The 19,536-nt window shown below is 45.0% G+C and overlaps 1 protein-coding gene across 1 annotated transcript in view; it reads left to right on the forward strand.

The window, feature by feature from the left end:
- Positions 1 to 177: 177 nt before the first annotated feature.
- PTCHD1 (patched domain containing 1) overlaps positions 178 to 19,536 on the forward strand; it is a 50,541-nt gene continuing 31,182 nt past the window's right edge. Inside the window, exon 1 of the mRNA XM_049643605.1 lies at positions 178 to 555. Within this exon, the coding sequence (XP_049499562.1) occupies positions 205 to 555 (351 nt within the window). The 5' untranslated portion in view covers positions 178 to 204. The remainder of the gene's footprint in view (positions 556 to 19,536) is intronic.

Genomic DNA, 19,536 nt, shown 5'->3' on the forward strand with positions numbered 1-19,536 from the left:
GAGGGGACCCTCCCGAGGCGCGGCGCGGGACTCCCCGATGGTGGCGCCGCGGCTCCGGGAGAGCCCCGGGTCTCGCCTCCGGGAGAGCTCCGGGTCTCGCCTCCGCCGCCGCGGGCGCCACCACCGCCGCCGCCGCCGCCGCCGCCGCCCGAGCCCGCGCCGAGCGTGCGCCTCGCCCTCCTCCCGCGCCCGCTCTGCTCTAGGATGCTGCGGCAGGTTCTGCACAGGGGCTTGAGGACGTGTTTCTCCCGGCTCGGCCACTTCATTGCCAGTCACCCGGTCTTCTTCGCCTCGGCGCCCGTGCTCATCTCCATCCTGCTCGGCGCCAGCTTCAGCCGCTACCAGGTCGAGGAGAGCGTGGAGCACCTGCTGGCGCCCCAGCACAGCCTCGCCAAGATCGAGCGCAACCTCGTCAACAGCCTCTTCCCGGTCAACCGCTCCAAACACCGACTCTACTCGGACCTGCAGACCCCCGGGCGCTACGGCCGGGTCATCGTCACCTCCTTCCAGAAAGCCAACATGCTGGACCAGCATCACACTGACCTGATCTTAAAGGTGAGAGAGGGGCGGGCGCGGGCAGCCTCCCGCCCGTGCCGCTGGCGCGGCTGGGCTGGCTCTGCGCGGGGGTCCGGGCTGAGAGCGCCGCCTCTACCATCCCAGGCGGCTGCCGCAGGGGCTCCCCTGCACCGCGTGCCCCTCGGAGGCCGCCCGGAGCCTCCTAGCCTCCTGGGCGGGGAGCGTCCGGGTCCGGGTCCGGGCCCGGCCCTGCCCTCGCCACTGTCGCCGCCACCCCGGCAGCTGCTGCAACAGTTGGGGCGGCGGCAGCCACGGTGCTGTGGTCGGTGCGCTTGTTTTGGTTGCAGTGGTCTTGGGGGTGGGGAGGCTTGGGGGTAACGGCCAGGAAGGAACCGAACAAGAGGAGACATTCTGGAAAGTCCTGCTACTTGAAAACAAAGTATTATGCTTGGAGGCGATTCAGAGTCCCCTCTCCCATTCTTTTCTCCCTTCCTCTGGCCTTCGGAATGGTGTGGGAAAGGCTGCTTGCAGGGGCCGGGAGGGGGCAAAGGAATGTGAGGCGGGATGCTGATGAAAATGCCTCGTACCCACCCAGAAGGAAGTATGCTCCCTGGCGAGGACATGGGGCTGCCCTTCCGCCCTCTTCCCCAGAGCGAGGTGGCCATCTCTGTCTTCTGGGGTAGGAAATGATGTCTGTAATTCGCAGTTATTTCGTCTTTCACAGTAGCTCCCCTCTTTCGAAAAGCAGGAACTTCTTTGGGAAAATAGAGATTCGATTAATCCACTTTTATTTGGGTGCATTTGGGCCTGAGGATGAGGGGCAGAGGCAGAAGGGGGAGGACAGAAGCCAGGCTGTGTGGCTCTAAGAAGAGCACAGGAAACTCAGCAGCTGGGTAGAGGGTGACACTGGTGGAAACAGGTTGTGCCGTCAGCCCGAGGTGGGAATTTGATGTGAAAAGTGAGGTTAATGGTGGTAACTTTCAGGAAGTTCCTAAGAAAAGCAGAGGAGTGAGGACTAGAGATGGAAAAGTGGAGACCTTCCCAGAGAAAAGCAAAAAAGAGGTGAGAAGGTTCCATACAAGCCCCTGGTGGGGATTATGGGGCTTGTTTACTTAAGATGCCCCTCTGCAGAGGGCCGGCAGGAACCGGTCGCAGCCAGAGCCCTGGGGCAGAGGCAGGAAAGGTGCTGGTTTTGTGAGGGGCTCGGGTCCAGATTTGGGATTATCGGCCGGTTAGATTTCTAATCTATTTATGCCAAGGGGAGTCAACCAGTGAACCTGGGGAACTCTCTCCTCTTTTCCTCTATAGGTAACCCTTTATCCCTGGAGACCAGCTAATTTTTCTATGTTATTTTCCTTCCTCCATCTGTTGATGTGTTATCAATCAGCAATTAGTAACGAGGGGAATGCGACTAGGGACTCAATGGAATCAGGACCTTCCCACGTTGGGTGGCTTGTGACATTTTTAATGGCACACACATCATCACAGAACCTTAGTAACAGTAGTCCGGAAATATTTGCTTTTCTTATGATCATGCTTCCAACATTGAAGTGTTTTTTTTTGTGTGTGCCAGTACTTCAGTGAACATAATATGACACACAGAACAATACTGCTCCAAATGCTTGCCCAAGAAAACGCGTAATAGTTTCATTGCAGGTTTAAAGAAACTATAACTTAGCCAGTCCCGACAGTTGGAAAGCTGCCCCATGTTTTGATATATGATCTAGTAAAAGATGTTTCTCTCTGTATCCCCCCCCCAGATGATGTTTCCACTGGCTTCCCCCCCTCCCAACAAACCGTCACGCCACTGTGACGGGCAGTCACCAGTTACATTCACTCTCAAGGTTAATGAGACACCAACAGGCACATCAGATCTCTTTTCAACAGGATTGTTTCTCTCCTATTTGATTTTGATCTGTTCAGGACAGAAAACTGTATTGTCTGACAAAGTTGGGACTGGAGAGAGAGGGAGGCTGTCTTTGCCTCCGTGGCTAAAGGGCAACTTTAAAGGACAGTGGTCTTATCAGTGAATTGTTTTCAGGTTCAAGATGGTTTTTCATGTGCTAGGTGTCTGGGGAAAATCAAAACCAAGTCAAATAGTGGTCAGAAGCCATTTCTAGCTGATGGCTGTCTGGTCAAATGAATTCACATAGTTTATAAAAACTCAAACCTAGGAAACTGAGGGAATTGCCTTCAATTGTATATATCCTTTTTTTTTCTTTCTACATCCAACTCCTATAGCGGGTAGGTATGGAGCTGGGCACAGAAAAATGGACCTCCAGTAGTCATGGAAATAGAAAGTGTGGGAATGAGCACTTATCATTATTTTTTTTTCTTTCCATTAGAGACATGATGAAGATTTGTCCTTTACAAAAGGTGTTAAGAGTGAAAGTGTCACTGTTTCTGCCCATACTAGTGTTATCCTGATACTTTGCTGCTGGCATCAAGGACGGCCCTGACAGCTCACACTGCACACAACGCCATCCGGCTCCTGCCCATTGAATGGCATCACATTTGAAATGAAGTGGACAAAGCATAAGCAGGGCTTTATAAAGGCTTTCGCAGGCCCCATTATGAAACCGGAGGACGTATGTTGCAGGGCTGTGTCACTTACTCCTCATAGTACTCTGCGGTTGTACCCATGTAACGAAGGAGAGCCTTCTTCTCAGGCTATTAGTCCAGCTACTTTTGACCAAAAATAGAAGAGGGATGATGACAAAAAGTGAAAACCCAGGTTGATTTTTTTTTAAATATACTTCAGAGTATCACCAAAAAAAAAAAAAAAAAAAACAAACCCACATTTGAAAATCCAGCCTATCTCATTTGGAGGAGCTTTCTCAAATTTGTGCAAGTGACATGGTTGCCACACTCTGGGTCTGCAGCGTAGATTTTGACCCCAAACTATGACAAGGGTGACCATCCCTAGCAGTGGTTTCCTCTGAAGTCTCTGGGGCCAAGATGTAGTTTGGGGTGTAGGTGGGTGGGGCCTGATGGTGCTGGTAAAGGATCAACCATTAATTTCTGAATGTCTTTAAATGTCTTCGTTTCACTAGAAGATTAAATTTAGCTCATTATTATATTTAAACAGAAAATTCATGATGTTCATCTCAGAGCAAATTTCAGAGGAGTGCCTCATGAGCTTTCATAAATATGTTTCTTCTTGATCGCTGAAAATGAAGTGTAAAGTCTTGTTGGTAATTGACCTGGGGTGTGACCAAGACAGTGCTTGATTTATTCCAGAATCATCCATGTAGAAGGAAGAACCTGTTTAACCCAGTGCTTATAATAGTGACATGACCTTTATAGCACTCTATAACTTATAGCACTCTATAACTTATAAATGTATATGTATCAACGTATATAACTTATAATGTATATGTATAAACATATAAATACAGTAAACACCTTAGGGTATAAGTGCTATGATCCCATTTTACAGATGAGAAATCGCCATAGAAATTAACTCACTTATCCATGGAAGAAGACAAGGACAGAATCAGGGCAGGACAGGGTTTTGACTCCCAGACCAGTACTCTTCACTATAATGTACTGCCTCGCATATGATAAACTACTTGAATGATTTAAATGTACATTTTTAAAACCCAAATGAACTATACTTGACTAAAGTCTCACGCCCATCTCATAGTGTTGTCGTAACAGTAGTAACTGGATAATAAGGACATTTTCTTAACTGATTCTGTCTGGTGTCAGTGAAAATCCACATATAGAAACTCTAAATGCCCAAAGTAAAGCATAAGATACTTGGAATTAGCAATGCACAAAGACAGAAATCTAAAATGTTTTACTGGAAAAATCCCTGGATGATTGGATGAAGCTATTTCCTATGTGAGCACCGTTCAACTGTCCAGGTGGATTCAAATCCAATGCCTCACACAGTTCCTGGCACATAGTAAACCCTCAAGAAACAACTTGTCAAATGCACTTGCCCTAGTTTACTCAGACACTTATGTGATGGGTAAAGAAAATTCCACAGAAACTACTTTGACATGCATTTTCACAATGACATTTTTAAAATGTTTACGGCTCTACAAGCAGTTTCTAGTCCTTTCTTTTTCCAGGATTCTTCCTTCCTGGATAACCTCTGTAGTCCTATTAAAACGTATTTCAGTTTGGGAATTGTGTGGGGGCATTTCCTTTGTACACCGTCCTCTTCGAAGGACCCTCACAGGATAGTTTATTCCAAACCAATGGAAGGACACATCCTCACCATGCAGACATTCTTCCACTTATTGGGGAATCTCACTTTGTTCAAATGTTGACTTTCTATTTCATTTAAACTTCTCACGTTTGAATACATTAAATAGAACTAGGTTGCAAAACAAGATTCAGAGAATTTAATTTGGGATTAATTACTTCAGGCTTCCCAAGAAGGGCAGCATAACTGCTAGGTTAGGGTCATGAACACATTGTAGCAGTATCCAGACCCCAGTGTTTCCAAATACTGCCTCAGCACTTGCAATCATTGTGGGAACTGCCATCATCACTCTCTGTATATAGGCTAAGGATCGGCACATTCCAACCTAGCTTTGAGGTCAGAAGGAGTTTTTATGTTTTTAAAAGATTGTAACAGAACAAGATAAAAACAAAGAATATGAGGCAGAGATGGCATGAGGCTCTCAAAGCCTACAAATATTTACTCTTTGGTCTTTTACGTGAAGAAGTTCCCGTACTGTATTCCAAGCCCCTTTACTGGGACAATTACAGGAAGTTAACACTATTAAATAGCCTGGAAGGCAGTGGGTCTCACCCCTTCCCCCAGGGGACACTTGGCAATGGCTGGAGACATTTTTAACTGTCACATCTGGGGGTGAGTTGCTGCTGGCATCTAGTGGGTGGAGGTCACAGATGCTGTTAAACATCCCGTACGTACAGGACAGCACCCCTCAGCTAAGAATTATCTGGCCCCAGCCCTGCTTGAAGAGGTTCATTTGTGTTTCTCTTGCTTTCTTAGGGTTTTATTTTTTCCCCAGCTGCACTGAGTACACAGAATAAAAGAATGCCAACAAGAAGTTCATATGTTACAGAACTTGGGCCGGGGACAAATACTACCACCTCTGAGGAGATGCTCTTTTTGTGCAGTTGGGCACAGATCAGATTGTGCAGGGTAACCTTCCTCAAGATGCGGTTCTCCTGCTGTGTCTCACACCTCTGTCCTTTATGGTCTAAATCTTGCCATAGCAGGACCCGAGGAACTGAATGCAGTCCAACTGCTGGGATGGCAAAGCTGAGGCTTGTCAGCGTGGCCGTCGATGTCGGCAGGCCTGACCCGCCGTCAGCAGCAGTCACCCACAAGGCCGGCCTCCTCCTGACAGTGTGTGAGACCTCCCTGTGAGCGGTGGCCTGCTGAGGAGGCACAAGGCAATGCCTTGTTGCCTGGTCCATCTGCCTGGCTTTGCTGAACATTAAATGAAAAAAGAAAGAGCTCGCCCCCGAGGAACAGTGGACCAAAGAGCCTTGGGTTTGGAGGCCACCTTCAAGGGCGTCTGTGCAGATGCTGGTGCTGGAATCTGCTCTTGCATCTCAGGGCGCTTTTCCTGGTGACAGGTGCTCTGACGACTCGAGCAGCCCGGGTCCTCCAGTGAGTTATTCTATTGGCAGATAGTCTTAGAAAAGATTGAGCACAAGCCTGAAAGGGCAACGTGTATGCATCTGCTGGGCCAGCCAATTGCCTTTTGCATTTTATCTTTGCACTAGGGGAAAATTCGGGAGAGAGAGAGATCACTATTCATTCTCCTTTCACTTCATAGGTGTGCATCCCAATCATCCAGGCACAGTATTCTTCTCAGGTTGTCTGCCTCCTGAGCACATTTCCGTGGTGCAAATAGTATTCTCAAATGCCTACCCGGCTTGTCTCTTCGAGATTTGGGGAGCAGTCTCTTACTTCCCCATGTGGATAAGCACTTGGGACAAATCTGGGTAAAGTGTTCATTTAAACTGAAATGTAAAACTAAAGCAGTAGTGTGAGAGGAAGGCCACCTTTTTAGTGACTCCTAGTATCTTAACAGATGCTCTATTAGAGTAAGAGAAGCATGATTTTCAAATCTTAACACCAAAACCAAACTGCTCAAGACTCAGCACACTTCTGAACCTCACAGAACAGCTGAGCATCTAACTGGTGATTCCTTACAAAGCCCGAGGGAAGGAGAAGCAAGCTGAAAGAAATTTGTTCTTCCCTGCCTGAGAGGGGGCAGCACCCCTTGGCACAGGAGCTAGGGAGGTACACGGTGCTAGGGATCTGGTCAACTCTGACTCAGTGAGATGGTGAGATGCGCCATCTGGTACCTGACTTTGGGGCTCAGTGTGAGCCCCAAGTGATACTCAAGAGAGGCTTGACGCAGACCTTTGAAGTCACCTGCTTGGTAGCACATCACAGCAAGCAGGCCTGTCTGCCGCCACATGCCCGGAAGGCCACAGAACTTCCGAGGAGTCCTGCCAGACTGATTTAATGACCAGCAGGGGAGGTGAGTAATCTCTAACCTTTAAGAGACCAAAAAAAAAAAAAAAAGGGAAATCAACACCAGTTGTTATTTTATATGGGAAGCCCTGAATAATGTGTCATGCCTTCAACTTCAGAATTCATATTTTGAACCAAAGGAGGCAATGAGGGAACCGGGAGGCTATTTTTATCTTCTTGCTCTCTAAGAAATCCTCTTGAGAATATTGTTTCTGGTATTTTCAAAGATCCCCACTGTTAGGTCTTCCACTTAAAGTTGAACTTGTGGGCTCCGAGTATGGTCGAGATGAGGATTTTAATGCAAGCAGGTACCTGGGAAGGTGATACCCAAAAATCTCGGCAAGAAAGTGGGGACAGGAAATGGAGAAGCAGGCAGCCAGTCACAGGAGCCAAGTGTCCACTGTGGGCATCTGGGGCCCCATGTCACTGGGGAACTCTGGGGGACACTGTAGAGCACATGTCCAAACTATCCCACCTGTGGAAGAAGAAGCCGGATATTCATTCCCCAATATCCGGGGGCACTAAATAAGGGTTTGACAATTCCAGATTCCATATGTGTCCCTGTAACAGAATTGTTGTTTTATAAAAGCCTCAGGCAAAGAGTCGTAGGTGTTCAGAGCGAGAGGACTTGGCATGTCCTCTCACAGGAGCGTGAGCTGAGAGGGTAGGGATGGGTCCCTAAGAGCATCTGCCCCAAGATGTCTCACACCCATCTAGAGTTATACATCTCAGGGCTTAGGGCTCACATTCCTCAGGAATGTTCATCCCTTCACTCAACAAAATGGCCATGACCCCATCTCCATGAAGTTTACAGACAAGAATGATCCAGCGTAGACGTTTCATTATTCTTGAATTCGATTTGATCCACTGCCATTTTAAGGATTTCAGTTCTGCCACTGGATGGCAATAAAGATGATTCCCAACAGGGCCGGGACACCACGAGGACTTGGGGTTTTCTGTGCTAAACCCCCAGGTCTGAGTGGCCTGGATCCAGCCCCCCTTCCCTCTGTGAGTCCTAGAGAAGTCCGCAGCCTGCTTCTCATACCTCCACCTCCACACATGGACCTGTTGCTCTCCTCCCTAGAAATGCATTCATTCCTTACTTTGGGTCCAACTCACCTGCCTCCTACTTTATGAGACCTTCCCACATTCGTGGCTCCTTCCCTTCCTTAAATCTATCTGGCTTTCGGCCATATCCACATTCCTTAATGCTTAACTATACATTATTATATAATTTGCTCTATTGTCACGTGATACTTTCTCTTGAACAAGATTGGAAGCTCTTCAAGGGCAGGAACAAGGTCTCCTACTCCTAAATTTCTCCCAGAGCCTACCACAATGTGGAGTATGCGGCAGGTAGTTGATAAATTATTGCTGGTTGATGGCTTGTAGAATGGAAAATGTGCTCTTCCTTCCCTATTGATTTATTTTGGTCACACTAGAACTGCTAATTTCTCAGCATTGAAGGTGAGATTCCTTTGCCCATTTTCCATGGGCATTTGGCTCCATGACTTTGCCAAATACCACAGCTGTGCCAACTCTGCCTAATTGTCTCAAGGGGGAAAAATGCATCTCTGCTAGAGAACTATCACTAGAAGTGCCCCCCAAAATCTTTGTGATACTCAGTACCTTAGTTTTGTGAGGCCTGCATTATTGCCTTTTGTTTTGGTTCTTGCTTTGGTTCGGCATCTAGGCAGGTGCTTGTACTGAGTAAAAGATTACTGGCTCTTGGACTCTTTCATGTGCCCACACATCACCTGGACATCCTGTGAAAATACAGATTCTGATTCAGCCTGGGGAGGCCCCCCCCCCACCAAATTCTGGATCTCTAATGAGCTCTCAGGTGATGCTGGGGGTCAGTAGAGCGCACTTTGAGCAGCAAGGCTCAAACTTCACTGTTGTGAACAGAATACTGGATTTGGGGTCAGAAAAGCCAAGCTCAAGTCCCAGTTTTCCTAAGTATGTGACTTTGAGTTAGTTGCCTAACTCCCTGAGAAGCAGGTTCCTCCTGTGCATTGACTGTAACATCACCCACCTATGTAAGGATGCACCGAGACAAGGTATGTGATGGCACTGCGTGACCACGCCCTTCCTCTGGGTGGATTAACATTTCTGCTCTTGGCCTTGAAAATGACTGTTATCCCTTCATGTGTGCCAGCGCTTCCAGAGCCATCACTGCCTGTTGAGTACATACACATGTAAGCATTTTCGTCTTTGATCCGCCAGGCAATAATGGGTGCTCAGTCTACGTTCTTAATACTAGAATTGGCAATGTGTTGGTCTCTAATGACTCTGAGTCTCAACAGATGACTGGCGTCGTCCTACTGCTGAACATGCAGCTCTTAAGTTCCTAGGAAGGCAGAGCTGTTGGCAGGGGTCGGGGGGGGGGGGGAGGGTCGGGGGACGGACGGCTGGATTGCATTTTGCCTCATCAAGATGCTTCCTCAGAGTTCAGAACCTCATCTTCCCGCTCGACAGGGCTTCACACACAAAGGAAGCCTTCACTTGCTGCCCAGGGAAGTGTCTTTGGAATTAAAAGCTCTGGGAGGCCACGGGCCCCTGTTGGAAGGTTTCCTTCACCACTCCTCACAGCAAGCCAGACAGGGATTCTCCAGCAATTTCGGTGAGAGTTAATTTACATGACTAGAGTGTTTCCCTGAGAAATCTCACCGACATAAGGAGATCTGCAAGCACTTCAAAGGGAAAGTGTGTCCGGAATTGTCAGAGATCAGGAGAACCAGGCAGAGTGATCATCGTAAAGCCCTTTGAAACTGTGAAATGTAAAATTTTGCTGACTGGTGGTTTTAATCATTTAGGTCAATGCATTTCCCCCACCTTCTCCTTTCTAAAATTTCTTTTTATGGGGTTATAAAAGAAATCTATAATTATTTAGGATCAAAATCAAATCCAGCAAAGAAAATTCCCCTGCCTCCCTGGTTCTCTATGCCTGAACTCTTCAAATGGAACGAACCTCAGTGTAAGTGACAATTAGCAGTCCTTCTCAAATTTGAATATGCTTTCGAATTTCCTGGGAATTTTATGAACATGCATATTCTCATTCGGTGTAGGTCTGGGACAGCAGCCCTGAGTTCCACACTTCTAACAAGCTCCCAGGGCCACTGCAGCTGCTGGTCTGAGGACCACACTGACAAGAGCGGTGGCTTGGGAGAAACCTTTGTGTATTCTGACTAATTACTCAGGGCCATTTAATTGCCTCCATTCTGTAAAACAGTGCTTCTCCAGCTTGAGCGGATCTCCCCTGGAGGGCTTGTCCAAACACAGATTTTGGGTCTCACCCCCAGAGTTTCTGATTCTATAGGTCTGAGGTGGGGCCTGAGGATTTGCATTTCTAACAGGTTCCCAAGATGATGCTGTTCCTGCCGGTCCAGGGAACACACTTTGAGAGCCGCTTCTATAATGCATCTTAGTAATTAGCTGCCAGGTCTAATTCCAAAACTACAGTCTCCCTCTGTGTAGAACTTGGTCCACATATATAGGCAGGGTGCAAAATATATTTGCCCAGCAGTTAATTCTGAACGAGAGTGTAACAGCTGTTGTGCAAAGGGAACTACGTAAGTCCAACCCTTTTAAGTCTGCAGTTCAAGGCGAGCATATTGGGCAGAGGGGCCGGCTCTACTGCCTGTCTCCGGGGGCTGGAGGCTAGAAGAAGATGGCTGAACAGAAGAAAGGACGCTCTAAGATGGAATGGGGGAGAGATAAGCTCCCTACCCACACACACATCTACACTGTGGATGTTGTTGCTACCATCACTGTGCGATTGCCAAGGCTTCCAGAATTTCTCCCAAAGACTTCCCACACAGGGTGACCTGCCATTTGCCTTTGTAGAAAGTCTCTTTACATCAAACCAGAAGGTGCAGTGGGTACACAGAGGAGCTGCACGTTGCATTTTTGAGACCAGGACCCAGCTCTGTGGTTGCCAGAGGTGAGGTGTCCGCAGCGAGGGCCCTGGCAGCTAATGTTCAGTTTCAACTACTGTCTGACGTCAGTGATGTTAAAGAGAGGTAAAGTAGAACTGGAGTGAAGTTCAGTAAGTGCTGGTTTGGGCATAGTGGAAATAAGTATTTCAGAGCCCCGAAGTTCTGGGTTTGAGGCTGTGAACCATTAATGTGTCCTTGATCAAGTCACTTAACCTATCTGGGGTCTCGATTTCCTCCCCCATAAAAGGGGACCAGCAATATCATCACGGGGTAAGAAGATAAAAGGAGATACATATGTAAACAAAATTCATAAAGTGCAAAGTGCCTAAAGCCACACAAATTGCAGAGTATCTGCAATGAATGCATGTTTGTCCAGAGCAAGAGAACAAGCCTCTGAGGATTCCCAAGGGAAAAGAACAAGCACCAGAATCAATTCACATGTTTCACATCACCATCTCCTTTTGTAAAAAGTGCCCGTAGGGTCCGTGACTACCTTTCATTAACCAAAAGCTTTGCTGACATGGCCTTAGACTCCCAGATAGTGTAATATTACATCTGTCTCTATTTTCACTTTGAATGACCCAAGGAAAATTAAAAAATAGCATATCTGTTCATCCACTGTTTATACTTCTAAAGCCTTAAACCCGCACTGTCCAATTCAGAAGCCACTAGCCATGTGTAGCTATTTGATTTAAATTTAAATTAACAAAATTAAAAATTCATTCTCTCAGTTGCAATAGCCACTTTTCAAATGCTCAATAGCCACACGTGCCTGTAATGGACAGAACAGGTAAATAATATTTTCATCATCAGAGAAAGTTCTAGTCAACAGTACTGCTTTTCACAGATAAATAACTGATACATCATAGGGCTTAATTAATAAGCAGTGGAATAAAGATTCAAACACAGGACCGGCTTCTAAATCATCATTTAAAAACAACTACACCAGACTGCCGCCATGAAATACAGAAATACATGAGTGAGGCGTGGCCCCCGTGTCTGATGGCCTTGAGGCAGTATTTCTATCAGTATCAGAGTAAGGGCGGGGTGGGGGAAAATCCTGCAGTATCAGCTTCAACATGTAAAGAGTTTGGAAGTGGTCCCTCCCACCCTTACACAAAGAAAAACATAGACAAACTGAAAATCAATGACTTCTCTTGGACATATCAAAGAACTGAGGTCACAAGGAAACTGTCATCCCAAAATCTGTAGAGGCAGACACATCCATAGAGACATAGACATAATCTGCTTACCTGAAGCAGAAGTCTCTGGTAGAAACACTTAAATGGTAATTTTGACAAATCGATGGAACCATGAGTGTAGAGTAGCATGAGACTCCCGGGAGCTGCGGTCACTGTCTTTAAAGGGAGAGGAATTGGGAGGCCCACACTTTCTTGGGCTTCACCTCCAGAAACCCCACCAGATTCCAAGGTGAAGGTCTATCAGGGAGAGGTGGAAGAGTAATCATTGTGATGAAAACCACCCAGTTTCCTCCATAAGAAAGGCCTACTGTCTAGAGAAGATTTTGCTAGAGAGCAATTCTGAAACTTTGTCCTAGGTTCCTGCCCACTGAAGCCCCCTTCAGCCTTTCTGTCTCACCTAAGTGGGGGAAAAGAGTTCACAGGTGTCAGGACGTCAAGGAAACAGACCAGGGAAGGAAGTAGGGGATGGGGAAAAAACTTTACCCCTGGAGAAATATTTGTGAGAGTCACAGCCCCAAAACACACAGGCCCACTTAAAGACTGAGATTTCATCAGGAGATTATATAGCATTTGCTGTCCCTAAATCTTACCATATCAACAAGGTTCCAGTATAATAGTGGATTATAGCTGCAAGACACAAACTCTCTCTATGAAGGAGTACACAGGGAAGCCCGAAGTCAAGAGAATAAACAAAAACAATGACGATGGGGGAGTTTGAAGCTTTTGGTACATATACTCACAGCAAACATGAAATACATCCCAACTCCTCTAGAGTAACATAAGTCCTCACTATAAAGGCCTGTTTACCTCAGGTGATATTAACTGAGACATGTCCAGATTTGGAAAAGAAAATTGTATGGCATGCCAAAAGAAAAAAATATATAGTCCAAAGAGACAAAGGAAGCATCAGTACCATACTCAGATATGACACAGATGTTAGAATTATCAGACAGGAAGTTTAAAATAACTATGATTAATATGTTATGGGCTTTAATGGAAAAAGCAGACATTAAGAACAAATAAGTGATATAAGTAGAGAGATGGAAACTCTCAGGATGAATCACAAGGAAATGCTAGAAACTGAAACTGTAGCAGAAATGAAGAATGGTTTTGATGGACTCACAGTAGGCTCAACACCGCCCAGGAAGGAATCAGTGAGCTTGAGTACAAGGTAACAGAAACTTCACAAACTGAAGCACAAAGAGATACAAGAGTGAAAACATCTCAGAACATACAAGAATTGTAGGATAATATCAAAATATACACACAATTAGAATGCCAAAAGGACAAGAGAAAATGCAGCAGAGGAAATATTCAAAGTAATAATGGCCAAGAACTTTCCAAAATTAATGATGGACACAAAACTACAGATCCAGGTAGCTCAGCACCAAGGGGATAAGTACCCATAAAAATACACTTAGGCATATCATATTCAAACCACAGAAAACCAAAAACAAAGAGGAAATCTTGAAGGAGCCAGGCCGGAGTGGGGTTGGGGGGAAACACGGTGCACATAGAGAAACAAGGATAAGAATTCCATCAGACTTCTCATCAGAAACCGCACAAGCAGGAAGACAGTGCAATGAAATATTTATAAAGAGTTGAAAGGAAAAAATCTCACCAGCCTAAAATTCTATATCCAGCAAAACTATGCTTCAAAGTGCAGGAGATATAAAAAAAAAATTTCTCAGACAAAAAGTGAAAGAATTCACTGCCTGCAGACTTGTCCCGTAAGAATGTTGTTCAAGCAAAAGAAAAATTATATGGGTCAAAAACTCAGATCTATTATATGAATGTTAAAAAAGGAATAAAAGGTAAAATAAAATCTTTTTAGTTTTCTTATTCTTTTTTTTTAGTTTTCTTATTCTTAATTGATCTAAAAGATAACTGTTTAAAGCAATAAAAGTAACAATGTATTATGTGATTATAACATACAGATTAAGTGGAATAAATGTCAGCCATGTCACCAGGGACAGGAGGGAGGAATTGAAAATACTCTCTTATAACCCAACTATACTACACATGCAGCATTACAGTATTATTTGAAGGTGCACTTAGATTAGGTGTAAATAGATGTTGTAAGTACTAGGGCAACCACTAAACATTTTTTTTGAAAGAAGTAAAATTGGGGCGCCTGGGTGGCGCAGTCAGTTGAGCGTCCGACTTCAGCCAGGTCACGATCTTGCGGTCTGTGAGTTCGAACCCCGCGTCAGGCTCTGGGCTGATGGCTCGGAGCCTGGAGCCTGTTTCAGATTCTGTGTCTCCCTCTTTCTGCCCCTCCCCCGTTCATGCTCTGTCTCTCTCTGTCCCAAAAATAAATAAAAAACGTTGAAAAAAAAATTAAAAAAAAAAAGAAAGAAGGAAAATTGACATGTCAAGGGAAGAGATAAAAAGAAAACACTTAATTATCAAAACCAGATAAGACAGAAAAAGAAGGGGGAAAAGAAAGAACAAAGGAAACAAATAGAGAGCAGTTACAACCACAGTACATATTAATCCAATTGTATCAATAATTACCTTAAATGTGAATGCTATCAATGTACTGATTAAAAGACAGTGACTGTCAGAGTGGACTAAGAAAAAACAAGACCCAACTCTATGTTGTCTATAAGAAACCCACTTTAAATATAAAGACTTAGAGAGGTTAAAACTAAATGGATAGAGGAAGCTATACCATGTTAACACTAATCAACATACAGGAGTAACTATATTAATTTCAGATATGGCTGACTTCAGAACAAGGAAAATTATCAAGAATTAAGAGAGCATTATATAATGATAAAGGGATTGATTCTCCAAAAGGACATTAGATGCTAAACATGTCTGCACCTAACAACAGAGCATTAAAGTACATGATAGAACAGATAGAACTGAAAGGAGAAAGAGACAAACTCACTATTCTAGTTGGAGACTTCAACATTTCCTCTGTCATTGACAGGGCAAGCGGGCAGAAAATCGGTGAGGATACAGATGACTTAGAAGGAAGGGGCAGGATGTCTTATATTCTGAGGAGAGTCATGATCCAATTTTTATAAGGATAGATCATAGAAGTGTAGGGGTTAAGTTGCAGCGGCAAGATATTGGCGACAGAGAAATCCCCTCCTCCACCCAGGGAAATGTTTTATGTAAGCAGGAGGCTTTTAGTAGGATAGCTATAGAAGAAAAGAGGAGATAGATTAGGCCACCATTTTCCAAAACGTGTTTTAGGAAAGTTTCCCTTGATGTTGCAAAAAAAAAAAAAAGGGGGGGGGGGTTCTGTGACTAAATACCTTTGGGAAACAATGTTTATGGTATCTCAGTATCAGATCCCCTGTATTGAATGCACATTAGCTGCACATTAGCATATCAAAGGTTTTTAAAAGTTACTCTTAAAGAAATCTATTTAACTCTGTCCAGTTCAGCATTTCTCAAGTTTATTTGGTCATGGATACTTTTTACCTTTTTTGTGACACCTAATAACATCCCAAGGAACTAATATGCTTCAGAACATACTGAAAATATTATCCCTAAAATAGGGAGGTAGAATCAACAGGACGCCAGGTTCATTGGATCTGTGAGGAAACAAAGGGAAAAGGGTGATACTGGCCTAGAGGTTTCCCAACTGGGTAAAGAGAAAGAGGAGGATGCTGTTAAGGATAATAAGAAACAGGTGGAAGAACAAATCTGGAGGAAAAGATTCTGCTGTTGGATATACACCAGTTGAAATATTGCCATAATATGGATTTGCAAATCTTTAGGAGGAAGATGGAAATACAGACCTGGAGTCTGGAAGAGAGGTGAGGTATTGATGTGAACCAGTGATAGGACGGCATAAAGGTGACAAGCCAAACCATGGCAATGGAATTCACTGCCTAAGATGAGTTCATTTGAATGTGAAAAGATCAGAAGTGCCAGAGACAGAATCTTGACTAATATCGGATTTACAAGGTAAGCAAAGGTAGGAGGAGTCAGTTAGATGGACACAGGAAAGCCAGGTTTTAAGGTAGGAGGAGAGGAGAAGTCATGTCATGGAATTCATCATGGCAGAGGAAGAATTTAGGTCAAATCACACATATTTATTGACCACCTTTGTTTGCCAGGCACGTAGTAGAGGATGCAGCAGTGAAGAAAGCACACCCATGCTTCAATGGAGCCTACTGGATTCCCTTTGAAGAGCTCAACATGCTTAACCATCTTACATATTTTTAAAGTACTGCTTTGACCCCACATTATTGACTTAACTGTGAGTATCTGCTAGGAGTTTAGGAAAGTGAGGACTAAAAAGTAGCCATTGGATCTGCATGCTTAGAAGTCATTGTTGAGTTTTGGTTGAGTGCTGGGATAGAGTCTAGTCTGGAGTGGTTTGAGGAGTGAGTGGGAGGTGAGGAAATGAAGTTAGCAAGCATGAATCACTCTCTGAAGTGTGGTTGGAGACAGAAAATATAAAGAGCTCCTTAAAGAAGGGGAGATGTGGCAGAAGCTGGAAGTGAAGTAGGGTCAATGAGGCCTGTTTTTTAACATGGGAGAGACATCAGCGTATTTCAAAGCTCATGGTAAGGAACTAGTAGAAACAGAGACATGTTGGAGGAGATAAACAAGACTAGGAAGAAGGAAAGGAAAGCCAGAATCTAATGGAAGAAATGGATCTTAGAGTAGGGGTCATGACCTTGATTTCCACAGGAGAAGAGGACAGAAACATATAGATGTGAATATTTTTATAGATATGGTGGCAGGAATTTGAAGGTAATTTCCATCTGATGGCTTAGGTTTTTCTCTGCAAGACAGAAAACAAGGTCAGTAGCTGAAAGTGAATCTTGTCAAGTGCTAAAGAAAGTGAACATTGGTCTAATACCTATGGGCGTGGAGAGCAAGTGACAAGTGAATGAAGAGAGACTAGGTAGCAAATCAGAAGCCATCTCTTTAGCAAAATTCTGGTTTGAGAGTCTCATCTTCCCTTTTGTCTCAAGATGGGCAACAGCACAGAGAAGAAACTGAAGTGGAACTTAAAGGCAAATTGAGAGAGTTCGCACCTGATAGTTTTAAATCTCAGAAAACCAGTGTGGGTTATGTAGAAAGGAGGATTCCTTAATTCCAAGGGTTGCTTGGCATTTGGATGGCTCATCAGAGGAGAAGAAAATGACCCAGAATGGTTCAAATAGAAGTTGGAACTATGTGACCTCCAAGGGTGACCCATCGTTCAAATTCCATCACATGGCTCAGTGGTTCTCAACCCTGGCTACATGGCAGAATCATTGGAAGAACTCAAACCCACCATGCCTAGGTCTCACACCCATAGATTCTCATTCTCTGCGTCTGGCAACAGGGTGGCCTACTCCAAATGTGGTCCACAGACTCGCAGCAGCAGCAACAGCAGTGGCATCCCTTGGCACCCTGTTAGAACTGCAGAATCCCAGGCTCCACCCAGACCCACTAGATCGGAGTCTGCATTTTTACGAGATCCCCGACTGATTTGTCTGCACATGAAAATCTGAGAAATGCTGGACCGAAAGCATGGTCTACAGTGGGGTCTGAGATGGGTACTTTTTTAAAGCTCCCCCTTGACTTCTTTTTTTTTTTTATGTTTATTTATTTTTGAGAAAGAGAAAGAACACAGGGAAGTGGCAGAAACAGGGGAAGAGAGGATCTGAAGCGGGCTCAGCACTGGCAGTGCAGAGCCTGATGGGAGGCTCAAACTCATGAACCACGAGATCATGACCTGAACTGACGGTGTATGCTTCACTGACCGAGCCACCCAGGCATCCCATCCCCCAGGAACTTCTAATGTGCGACTACAGTTGAGAACCACTACTACACAGAAAAAGAGATACTTCTTAAACTGTATTTAGCTTGTGATAAAATGTCATAGTATCCTATGTGCACATGCACACAGACACATACAAACAGTATGTGTAAAAACTGGAGAAATCCAAATAAGACCTGTGGTTGAGTTAATAATGGTGTACCAAAGTCAGTTTCATGGTTTTTTAATTTGTTTAATGTTTATTTATTTTTGAGAGAGAGAGAAAGAGGGAGAGAGTGAGAGCATGAGTGGGGGAGGGGCAGAGAGAGAGGGAGACAGGGAATCCGAAGCAGGCTGCAGGCTCTGAGCTGTCAGCACGGAACCCAATGCGGGGCTCAACCCTACAGACCATGAGATCATGACCTGAGCCCAAGTTGGCCGCTTAACCGACTGCGCCACCTGGGCGCCCCCCCTTAGTTGCATCATTTTAATCATGTACTATGGCTATGTAAGAAGTTATTAGGGGAAGCTGGGTGATGGATATACAGGAACTCTGATCTACATTTACATCTTCTTGCAAGTCTTAAGTTATTTTCAAAGAAAAGCTTAAAAAGAAAGCATTTTAAGCCGAGACAGATCCTGCCTAGGATGAGGATCAGCTGTTCTCCATCATCATCTAAGAAATAAACAGGCTCCATCATTCATTCGGAGGGGAGCCATTGGAGGATTTAAAGCAGAGGGACGACAGGTTTGAATCTGTGTTTTAGAAAAATAAATCTGGTGGCAGTTGGAGGATTGACTAAAAGCAAAAAAGATGAGTTGGGAAGCGGTCTCTGTCGTCCAGATATATTATCAGGGCTATCCCCAAATTTGGGGCAATGGAAATGGAACACGAGGGATGGATTGGAGAGACTGGGGAGGTGGAATCGGCAGGACTGGAGGAATGATTCCAGGATTGTCGGTGGCTGTGTGTATAGGCCCCCGGGAAGCTTTTTAAAATACAGATGCCCGAGTCTTCGCCACAAGATTCCAATTCCAAGGGGCGAAGCTGGGCCCAGGCCTCTGAGTTTGTAGCGTTCCACAGGTGGTTCAAATGAGCAGGGTTGAGAGCAGCTGGCTGAGGCTGAGGAGGCGGGAAGTGCAGGGTAAACCTCACAGGTTTGCAATCCAGTCGTGCCGCTAACCGGTAGAGGAGGAGGAGGCAGCAAAGAGACAGCCAGGATAAATTAGGGAGGTAGCCCTTCCTCTTCCCCTTGTTTTATGTTGAGGAAAATTGTGAAACTTGGGAGTTCCAGCGCAGAAATCCATAATGCTTGCAACCTAGCTATCTTCCCATGGCTTATCTGAACAAATACATCTTTTAATGAAAATAAAACCTGAGTCCGATTATTTGTGCCATCTGAGCACAACCTCAGCTTATTAAAAGCAACAACTTTCTGTTAAACTCAAAGTGTGAAATATTTACACAAACAAAGAAATCTCCAGGAGGCTGAGCTAAAAGCTTCCAGAAAAGATGAAATTCCTTGTTTTTAGTGCTGCTAGCCCGACCTTTCTCCTAAATCCACCTAGATACTGTATCCATCTTCCTCCACCCAAGACTTGCATGTTGGGTTGGTTGGTTTTTGCTCCCGTGAGGCTGTGTTTTGGAACCCTTCCAAACTCTGCAACAGGTGCCGAGTGTGGTCA

This window comes from Panthera uncia, chromosome X, assembly GCF_023721935.1.
Source record: "Panthera uncia isolate 11264 chromosome X, Puncia_PCG_1.0, whole genome shotgun sequence".
Taxonomy (NCBI): Eukaryota; Metazoa; Chordata; class Mammalia; order Carnivora; family Felidae; genus Panthera; species Panthera uncia.